The 11,055-nt window shown below is 42.6% G+C and overlaps 1 protein-coding gene across 1 annotated transcript in view; it reads right to left on the bottom strand.

The window, feature by feature from the left end:
• LOC140737036 (retinoid isomerohydrolase-like) overlaps positions 1-11,055 on the bottom strand; it is a 45,927-nt gene that overhangs the window by 5,083 nt on the left and 29,789 nt on the right. Inside the window, exons 8-13 of the mRNA XM_073063143.1 lie at positions 10,757-10,889; positions 9,847-9,986; positions 8,945-9,074; positions 2,930-3,044; positions 2,493-2,587; positions 2,293-2,404 (exon numbers count right to left, since the gene is read on the bottom strand). Coding sequence (XP_072919244.1) covers positions 2,293-2,404; positions 2,493-2,587; positions 2,930-3,044; positions 8,945-9,074; positions 9,847-9,986; positions 10,757-10,889 — 725 coding nt within the window. The remainder of the gene's footprint in view (positions 1-2,292; positions 2,405-2,492; positions 2,588-2,929; positions 3,045-8,944; positions 9,075-9,846; positions 9,987-10,756; positions 10,890-11,055) is intronic.

Here is an 11,055-nt window from a genome sequence, read left to right as displayed (position 1 = left end):
CCCTGACCTGGAGTTACATGCTGACTATGGTTCTTTGTGAGAATGGGACCCGTTCTCGGGGTTTCACAACTGGCTGTTGTTCGGCACACCAAGGGCTCAGCCTAAGAGCTCCGCTCGCCTTCGGAGGACCGAGTTTTCGTGGCTCTGGAGACGGGGGATCGGAGGTTAGTGTCCGAGCAGAAGATTGGTGTGTTGCGAGAGATGAAAGATCTAAGGCTGTGTGCCCAGGGACCTGAGATCTTTGGGCACAGAGCTCAGAAGAAGTGAAGCAATGGACTTTTAACATTGTATACCAGTGAGTTGTTTGTTATGTCTCCCCTCTCGCTGTGAAACAGAGACACCTCTTTCTCCTTATTAGGGAGAGAGAGAGCCTGCGGTATGTCAAATGCCAGGTGAACAAGTAGTCTTGGGAGTACTCCAAGTCTGTGTCTTTGCTGTTGCCTTGTTCACACTTGAGTGCTCGGTGGTGGGTGCCGATGCTTTTTTTTGCTGGTGAGGGGGAGGGCTGATTGTTGCTTTCTTCCGCTTACAGGAGGGAGGGGAGCTGGGGGGTACTTTGGGGTTCTATCATTTAGTCTTTGGGGGCACTCCTCTGTTTTCGGGATGGTTGCGAAGAAAAAGCATTTCAGGATGTATATTGTATACATTTCTCTGACATTAAGTGTACCTTTTAAACCTTTGAAAACTACAGCTATAAGATCCCTGCAGCACCCGGTGACTCTTTGTTCTTTATCTTGGAGGCCAACTTCAGATCGTCTTTCAAGAGGGTGCAAGGCGACAGGCCCTGATGGGTACCTGGTAGGGCTCTGAAAACCTGTGCCAACCAACTGGCAGGTGTGTTCAAAGACATTTTCAATCCCTCTTTGCTACAGTCAGAAGTTCCCACCTTCTTCAAAAGGGCAACAATATTCCCATTGCCTAAGAGCAGGGTGAGTTGCCTTAATGACTATCATCCAATAGCGCTCACATCTATGGTGATAAAGTGTTTTGAGAGGTTGGTTATGGCTAAAATCAACTCATGTCTCAGCAAGGACCTGGACCCACTGCAATTTGGCTATCATCACAATAGGTCTACATAAGATGCAATCTCATTGGCTTTTTATGCGTTCTTGGATCACCTGGACAATATTAGTACTTACACCAGCGTGCTGTTTATTGACTACAACTTAGCATTTAATACAATCATTCCTACAGGTCTGATCAAAAAGCTTCAAAACCTGGGCCTCTGTAACTGGATCCTCAGCTTCCTTACCAGAAGACCAGTTTGTGTGGATCAGAAATAATATCACCTCACTGATAATCAACACTGGCAAACCTCAAGGATGTGTGCTTAGTCCACTGCTCTACTCTTTCTACACTCATGACTTCGTGACTAGGTGTAGCTCAAATGACAGCTATAAATTTGGTGACAACTATTTTTGCCAGAATTTCAGATGATGACGAGAAGGCATACAAGAGCGAGATGCATCAACTAGTCGAGTGGTGTCACAGCAAAAACCTTACACTCAACATCAGTAAGATCAAAAAACTGAAGGTGGACTTCAGAAGGATAAGTCAAGAGAATACACACTAGTGCTCATAGAGGGATCAGAAGTGAAAAGGGTGAACAGTTTCAAGTTATCAGATATGTCAATATCTCTGAGGATCTACCCTGGGCCCAACATACCAAAGCAATTACAAAGAAGGCATGGCAGCAGCTGTATTTCATTAGGAGTTTGAGGAGATTTGGTTTGTCACCAAAGACACCTGCAAGTTTGTACAGATGTACCGTGGAGAGCATTCCAACTGGCTGCTTCACCATCTCTTATGGGGGGGGGGGGCACTGGACAGAATAAAAATAAGCTGCAGGAAGTTGTAAACTCAGTTAGCTCTATTGTGGGCACTAGCCACCCCAGCATCTAGGATGTACCCTCTTCTCATTGCTACCATCAGGAAAAAGGTACAGGAGCCTGAAAGCACACAATCAACGATTCAGGAACAGCTTCTTCCCCTCTGCCCAATGGACATTGAACCCATAAACACTACCTTGCTACTCTTTTTTGCACTACTTACATAATTTATCTTTTTAATAATATTATATATACTTTACAGTAATTCACAGTTTTATTATGTATTACAATGTACTACTGACACATAACAACAAATTTCACAACATATGCCGATGATATTAAACCTGATTCTGATTCTCTCAATGTAAATGGAAGCAAAGTCGAATTGGAAATTTTTGCTTTGACGGAGACTTTTAATGATAAAAAATGAAGCTTACAACCAGATCTATCAATCATTTCATACCATCATCTTCATCCAGTGCATCTGGATGTGGAACAAAGATGGGTTCTGATGGATATGTGTTTGGTTCTTGCCACACCCAGTGTTCCTTGGTCTTCACATTTAACTTGTATATCTACATGGAAGGAAAAATATGTTTATGAAGTCCAATTTATTTTTAAGTTGGCTAGCTACAACTGCCTCTTCACCAAACCCAATTTTACCTTATCTGGAACAAAATGGTTCAGCCCCAGTCCATAAGCAAATGTATAATCCTTTCCATTGAATTTCTTATAGTTAATCTGAGGAAATTCGAAGGCTGTAACACAGAACACGTTTTATGCAAATTTCAAACACTCTTAATAAACAAGTTTAGACCCTAGAAAGATCCTCTGCAGATCTTTTAGGAGATGTCAGGGGTAAGTTTTTTTAAGCAGCGAGTGATGAATGTGTGGAATGGGCTGCCGGTGACAGTGGTGGAGGCGGATATGATAGGGTCGTTTAAGAGACTTCTGGATAGGTATACAGAGCTTAGTAAAATAGAGGGCAATGGGTAACCCTAGGTAAATTCTAAGGTAAGGACATGTGCAGCACAGCTTTGTGGGCCAAAGGGTCTGTATTGTGCTGTAAGCTTTCTATGTTTTTTAAAAAGAGAGATCACCTTGCCGAGGTCCTGAGAAAAGTACTTCTGGTTCCAACCAAATTGTCCCATCTTGCCGAACTGTAGCAGTGGCAGTTGTTGAGTTGAGAGAGATTAAATTTTTTCCATGTTCTACCTGGATGAAGTATAAAAACAGTTTACTGTATGAACTCTACTGCCTAATGTTCTCAGTGCGGAGGATAAGAATGCTTCACTTAATGTCTTCTCCGAGATTTCTAGAATAGTACTTTATTGAAAAAATCAACAGAATTCTTGGAGCAAAGATACTGATTGAACGAAATGTTGGCCCTAAAAATGGGTTTGTATCGCCTCTACCTGAGAGATCCAGGGTCGGTAAATAGCTTGGAAAATAAATGATGGGTCCCTGACTTTGCACAAGTTGGGTCCAGCAATAACGACAGGTACAAATCCACACTCCCTCTCCTGACCCAAGTATCTGTATTTGTTAGCATGGACCAAGCAATCTCTTGTGATCATGATTCTTTCGAAACAGGATACTACTTATTCACAATGTGACAGTAACCTACTGGCTTTGTAGAGTAATGTAATTGGCAGAAACATACGTAATTCCCAAACCACCAACATTTAGTTGGGGTTCATTTTAAGAGGCTGGTCTAACATGATGTGAAGTTCTGTTACCACGTTTTTTTGTGTTCAGTGTTTGGAGTACAATAAATGAGTTGTAATGGTTTTTCTTAAACATAAAACACCTTCGCCATTTTTATGTGTGAAAACCTACACTGGTGACCCCGATGCTCTAGAACAATTCCAGAGTTATTGAACATGTCTGCCAAAGCAGTCACTTTGAAACTGCCGGAGGTTTGGGAGTAAAATGCTGTCGCTTAGTTTGTAGAAGCCAAGCCCCAATTCACGTTGTGGAGTCTCTGCTAATAACACCAAATATTTCTATGTGGTAGCATCGCTCAGCAACTCCACGCCACAAGAGTGGTGAGTCTACTAGAACACTCAGCTCAATGTGATAAATATTAACCACTGAAATCTCACCTTTTACAGACTTTCGGACTATTGGAGTCTAGCGCACCAAATAGTTGTTCACCTTGCCTGGCCTTGGCAATGCTAAGCCATCGCAGTTAATGGACCACAATCTGTCTTGCCTGGGAAATCACCATCCTTGCTTTATTTTTAAAGAACTCTTCACGCAGCAAATGCCTGATCGAGTTGGTATAGACCTTGCTAATGCACCCCTGAAGGACATAAGGAGCTTCCTAAAGTGGCTGATAGTTTACAGTCAGCTAGCAGCGATTCATAATTCCTCCTCCTTTCTCTGCCTCAGTATGCCTGGTCAGCAAGGCCCCAACATAAGGCTGCCTGTGGCTGTGAAGCAGACGAAATCAGCCCATGTTTTTACTGTGCTTGCTTTGGTAGGAACGCTAAGAACTGCTGACTGCCTTGCAGCTTCAACAGTGCCAGCACACTGGGAAATCGGAGGTTTATGCACACCTTGGGTCCCAGCTGCCAGGGGTGTCTGCTGCTCATTATGGACTCCCTTTCAGGGTGATGCTTCCTGTGTGACATGAGTGCTCAAGTGAGTGTGCTGCCAGCATCACCTGTTGGTGAGAAGGCAAAAAGTGACGAAGCCTTGCTGGAGGCCGCCAATGGCAGCAGGATCCAGACTCATGGGATACGACAGGTGACGCCTGCTTCAGTGGGCAATGTGACACATGGAACTTTGTCCTGGCTAAAGGGCCTCTGCTCGCTTCAGATTTCCTATGTGCCCAAGGACTACTAGTTGATCTTAAGAATTGCCGGCTTGTGGATGTCAAGGACTTTAGGTCATTACCCTACTCTCCCAGTAAGTTCCCCAAGTGAATCTGTCAAGCACCTGCACCGCCACACATGAGTTTACTTGATTGCTGGGGGAATTCCCAAACCTCACATTCTGCACTACAGTCACAGAGCATGGAATTGAGACCACATTTATACAACTGGCCCAACAGTCCATGCTCTTCCACATAGACAGGACCCAGGAAAGCTGGCAACCGCGAAGGTTGAATTTTCCAATTTGCTAAGCCAATCAAATAGCCTTTGGCCTTTCCCCTCCACATAGTCCCTAAGTTTGCTGCCCATGTGCGATTACCAAGGCCTTAATGACCCCACCACCCTGATTGCCACCAAGTTCCACACATCCAAGACTTCTGGATATGTTCAGTCAGAAAATTAATTTTTCCCAGATCAGGCTAGTTAGGGGCTAACATCAGATGCCAGTGTGCTGAGTGGATATTCCCAGAACGGCTGTGATAATCCTGCTTGGCCTCTGAATTTGGGCTGAAAAATGCAGCACAGACTGTCCGATGGCTGATAGGCTCTGTATTAAAAGATTTAGATGTTCTTTTTGTTTACCTTGATGGTAGACTTGTTGCCAGTGCATCCAAACCTGAACGTATATCTCATCTCCACACACCTTTCCAGTGCTTAAGCCAATACATTCTTGGCCATTGCATCTCTGCAGAAGGTGCAAAACCCCTCTCATCAAAAGTAGCCGCTAATTTGGATTTCCCATCACCCCGTGCCAGTAAACTACAGGAGGCATGGTGAATTTCTATCACAGTCATTCCATGAACTGCTGAACTTATGCTTCCCCTGCATGGTGCGCTTAAAGGCTAATCGTGTGCTTGACTGGTCAGCGGACGTGGCCAGGGCATTTGATGATACCACATGAGCTCTTTCAAATGTGACCCTATGGGTGCACGCACTCCCCAATGCACCTGTAGCTGTTACTACTGACACTTCAGACCATGTCATGGGTTCTGTGCACAAACAGTTGTTCGGAAGGTTGTAGTAGCCACTGGCCTTCTTCAGCCGGCAGCTCCATCTCCCAAAGTGAAGTACAGCACATTTGACTGTGAGCTTCTCCATCTATCTGGCTGTCCGCCATTTTCATTTTCTTCAAGAGGGTTGTAAATTTTGCAATGTTTGTTGACCACAAACCCCTCATGCACACAATGGGCAAAATGTCAGATCCTTGGTCTGCACAACAGCAATGCCACCTGCCCTGCATATCAGAGTTCACAACGGATATACAACACATCAAGGGGAAAAATGATGCTGTGGCTGATTGCCTCTCATGGCCAGCTGTTGAGGCCGTACACATAGGGGTTGACTATGCCAGCACGGCAGCCAATCAGGCTACCGAACAGCAGTCACAGACCTGTGGTTGACAGACATTAAGTTTGGCAAACCTGGGGTTCTCTCCTGTGCAATGTCTCAACTGTTCACCCTTGCCCCATAGTGCCCGCAAACTGGAGGCAGACTGTTTTTAACTCCATACGCAGCCTTTTGTACCTGGGCCGGAAGGCCTCACAGAAACTGGTTGTACTTAAGTTTGTGTGGCACAGCCTTAGAAAGGTGTTAGGCTGCATCACACCACAGCATATCACCCACAGTCCAATGGCCAATGCGAGTGGGTTCACTGCTCCTTAACAGCTACTCTGAGAAATCAGTGTTGGCACGATCATCTCCTGTGGGTCCTGCTGGGAGGCAGAACCTGCAGATGTCCGTGACTGAGTTGGTATACAGGCATCCATTACAAGTGCCAGGTGATTACATTCCTGATGCCATGACCACCTGGTTGTCCTCTCAGCATCGTTCCACCTTCATCAGTGAACTCAATTCCTTTTCACCTGTTCCGACCTCCCATCGGGGTGTTAGATTCCTGTTGACCTATATTCTGACTCATTTGTTTCATCCACCATGATGCACAACATCTCCTTAGGCTCCCTTATGACAGCCTGTTCTGCATTTTGGAACGGAGAGAAAAACTTTTATCATAGATAAGAGTGGTAAACTTGAATGTGTTTTGGTAGATCACATTAAATCAGCCCACTGTGATTCGGCTACCATGCCCCTGCCTTCACGTCATGACCATGAGCATGCCATCACACCTCTGGATGAGCCAGGGGCACCTACTGTCCTCTACCCATGGAACGCAGGGTCTGAGCTGGGCAGCCTGTATGATCTCCGAACGGGCTCACAATGCTGCTTTAGTGAATTCTGGGGCAAGCTGGTATAGGGTAATGTAATTGGTGGAAACGTACATAATTCACAACCTCTGACATTGAGTTGGGGTTCACTTTAAGAGGCTGGTCTGAGGCGATGAAGTATTACATGAAGTTCTGTTATTGTGCTTTTTGTGTTCAGTGTTTGAAGTACAATAAATGAGTTGTTATGGTTTTTCTTAGACATCAAAGACCTCCACCATTTTTATTTGCAAAAACCTACAGGTTCAGTTTGTGAATTAAGCTAGCCTGTTGTGGAGTGCCGTGATCCGTATGAAGACAAATACGTACTAACTTCACCAAAGGACACATTATAGAGTCATAGAAAGGTAGAGCACAGAAACAGTCCTTTCAGCCCATCTAGTCCGTGCCGAGCCATTTAAGCTGCCTTCTCCCATCAACCTGCACTGGGACCATAGCCTCCACACCCCTACTATCCATGTACCTATCCAAACTTCTCTTAAACATTGAAATAGAGTTCACATGCACCACTTGCGTGGCAGCTCATTCCACACTCCTGCGACCCTTTGAGTGAAGAAGTTTCTCCTCATGTTCTGCTTAAACTTTTCACCTTTCTCCCTTAACCCACGACCTCTGGTTGTAGTCTTACCCAACCTCTGTGGAAAAAGCCTGCTCGCATTTACCCCATCTATAACTTGTATACCTCTATCAAATCTCCTCTCATTCTTGCATGTTACAGCGAATAAAGTCCTAACCTATTCAATCTTTCCATGTAACTCAGGTCCTCTAGAACTAGCAACATCTCTGTACTCTTTCAACCTTATTTACATCTTTCTTGTGGGTAGGTGACCAGAACGGCAAACAATACTCCAAATTATGGACCTGTATTTTCAGATCCCTTTGTTCTACAGCATTCCTCAGAGCCCTACCGTTCACTGTGTAAGAACTTCCCTCGTTGGTCCTACTGAAGTGCAACACCTCACACTTGTCTGCATTAAATTCCATCTGCCATTTTCAGCCCATTTTTCCAGCTGATTTGGATCCCACTGCAAGCCATGATGGTCTTCCTTGCTGTCAACTGCACCTCCAATCTTGATGTCATCTGCAAATTTGCTGATCCAGTTAACCATATTATCATCCAGATCATTGATATAGATGACAAACAACAACAGATATAGCACCGATCACCGTGGCACTCCTCTAGTTACAGACCTCCAGTTAGAGCGGCAACCACCTACTACCACTCTCTGGTTTCTCTCACAAATCAAATTTACTACTTCATCTTGAATGCCGAATGACTTTTGTGCAAGTGAATGCATTTAAAAATTCTAATCCTTGTCTTTAAATTATTTTGGTTGCCAGTCTGCTGGCATCCATTCACAGTCTCAATTGTAGCTGAGATACAAACAGAAAACAGTGGAATTTTACTCTATTCCTCAGCATCTAAAAAGGTAGAGAGTTTCATATGATGAGACTTTTTATCAAATTGTTGCATAATTTTTTCCATCTAAACTCTTGATGTGCACTTTCTGTTTTGCTTTTGCCTGCTATTGAGTTAAACAGTATTTTTTGCAGTTTAGAAGAATGAACATTAATCTTGCTGAAGGATACACAATTCTAAGGGGCGGGGGGGGGGTGATGAACTTAATGTTGACGTTGACATGTTTCCTCTAGTGGGAGAGTCTCAAGCAAAGGGATATAGAAGATAAGGGGCAGTTACTTAAAGACTGAGAGTGCATAGGAATTTCTTCTCATAAAGTGTAGTGTGTCTTGGAATTCTCCAGAAGGAGAATTATAGAGCCTACATGATTGGAGGTATTTGAAGAATAGATAATTAAAAGAAAATATCAGGGGGGTCTGTGGGGGACTTGCACAGAAGTGGAGATTGGCCCCTTGATCACAAGGAATGACAGGTCGGATGGCCCAGTACTTTTTCCTGTGTTCTTGTGGTATCAATTTATCTTTGACTATTAACCATTTTCATAGCCTGTTGTAACAGAAATCCTTGTCTTTTAGCATTACATTAATTAGTACTCACATTGTTTATGTCCAGTGGTAGAACGTATCTTCTAACTTCCGGCTGAGGGGCCTTTTTTGCATTCAGTTTTAGGTCTTCCCAGTTTTCACGTAAATTGGCAAGCCACAAGTAATTGTATATAAACTCAAACCTGCATTGAGAGGAAAAATTCACAAGACAGAAATGGGATAAAATATTATCAAATTAATTTGATTAAAAATAAATGTACAGTGGTTTAACTATTCATTTATCTTTAAAAATGAACAAATATTTATATCTGTAAATCTTTCTCCACACTCATTCCCTAATTTTACCACAGAGGAATCACAGCACATTAAGTTTGCACTTTATTACACAGGTCAGGGAAGGAGAGAGATAAAGAATCAAATGGAGAGTTGACTTATTGTTGTGAGCTTTCAGTTGCTGATGTATTGGCAGGAAATGTATCAGGTTAAGTAAGAAGTTTCCTTCTTTGCCAAGGAAACTGATTTATGAATGACAAAGATAAGAGAAGCTGGTATGGAGAACCTCTTTTCCCCTCAGAGTTATTGTAGTCAGAAAGGCTCTGCCTGAAAGGATGGTGAAGGCAGATTCATTATAATTTCCAAGAGGAGAACTAAATCAACACTTGACGTGTAAAAAAAATCACAAGTCTGTGGGGAAAAATTGGGAATGATAAGGATTATTGTAGAATGATAAGGAAAATTGTTATATGGTTATTTAAAATAGCTCCCTCAATATCCAGGCTGATTGGCTTTTAACTATTTTGCATCATTCTATAATTGGATAGCTTGTTGTCATTTATGTCCTGGAAAAACGAGAAGTCAAAGTGGATCACAAGTCTCTCCATATCAGTTTCTAATGTTATTGGTGAAAGATTTGGAAAGGTATAAATCATCATTTCTTATTAAGTTTTCACTTACCCCTTCCAGGAGCAAACATCAACAATAATAAAACCACTGTCTTCAAAAGTATTAATGTGATGGAAAATATTAAATGCTGAAGTCCTGTAATTGAATTTATTGTATTCACCAGTCTTCTTGTTTGCAACGTGGAACCATGTCTGGGAGTAGGAGGCAAAGAATGTTTTCTGTCAAAGTAGAAATTTTACAATATTCCCGTCCAAATGTAACACTTTATTGTGCACTCTGTTATTGTTTTATCTTATATTACCTTAATGCACCGCTATAATAAATTGATCTGTATGGATGCTTTTGAGACACATTTTTCACTGCAGGTCTATACGCATGACAAGAAGAAACCAATTTACCATACCAATGGTCAATGCATCCTATATTATAAGGATTGTACATGGCCCAAGGTGGGATTGAAAACATCAATTTAAAATTACCACCTAAAGACGTATTGAGACAGAAATAATGCATTTATTTAGAGAGTTTCAGATAATGAATGCATTACTGCGGCATAAAAATTGCAGCATTTTAAGGAGAAGTTGAAAGAAAAGATAAAGGTTGATGGGCAGACAACAGCACAAAAGGAGAGATAAGATTAGCTTTATTTGTTACACGAACATCAACACACACAGTGTGTCTGTGTCGAGGGTGTACTGTAGGCAGCGTGCAAGTGTCACTATGCTTCAGAATCCAATGTAGCATGTGGACTCTAACCTGTATGGCTTTGGAAAGTGGAGCTCCCAGAGGAAGCCCACGTGGTCACGGGAAGAAGGTATGAACTCCTTACAGACAGCAGCAGGAATTGAATCATTGTGCTAACGGCTACGATACCGTGCCGCACCAGTACAGTAACAGGATTAACTTTTTACCCAGTAATTCAGCTCTTCACCTTCCTTACTGGAATAAAACCATTACTTACTCCCATGGAATCATTTGATTCAAAGCAGTCCATGTAGGAAGCACTTCGCACACTCCAGGATGAGAGAAATTTCCACAGGTTAATTTTGACAGGTTGTTCCACAAACACAATGTAGTTTTCACACAAACCAAAACTGAATGGATGAAGACAATCAAAGTCTGAATTAGCATTGAGTTCAATAACAACAATTATAGATAAATAGAGATAGATATTGCAAGATGATTTATGGACCTATTCTTTTGTCATGTTTTGGGGAAAACAGCTGTGATCTAATTCATAACCATAATTAATGGACATGC

This window comes from Hemitrygon akajei, chromosome 12 (assembly GCF_048418815.1).
Source record: "Hemitrygon akajei chromosome 12, sHemAka1.3, whole genome shotgun sequence".
Lineage (NCBI taxonomy): Eukaryota > Metazoa > Chordata > Chondrichthyes > Myliobatiformes > Dasyatidae > Hemitrygon > Hemitrygon akajei.
Note: the sequence above shows the minus strand (reverse complement) of the source record. Positions and strands in the feature narration are given on the sequence as shown.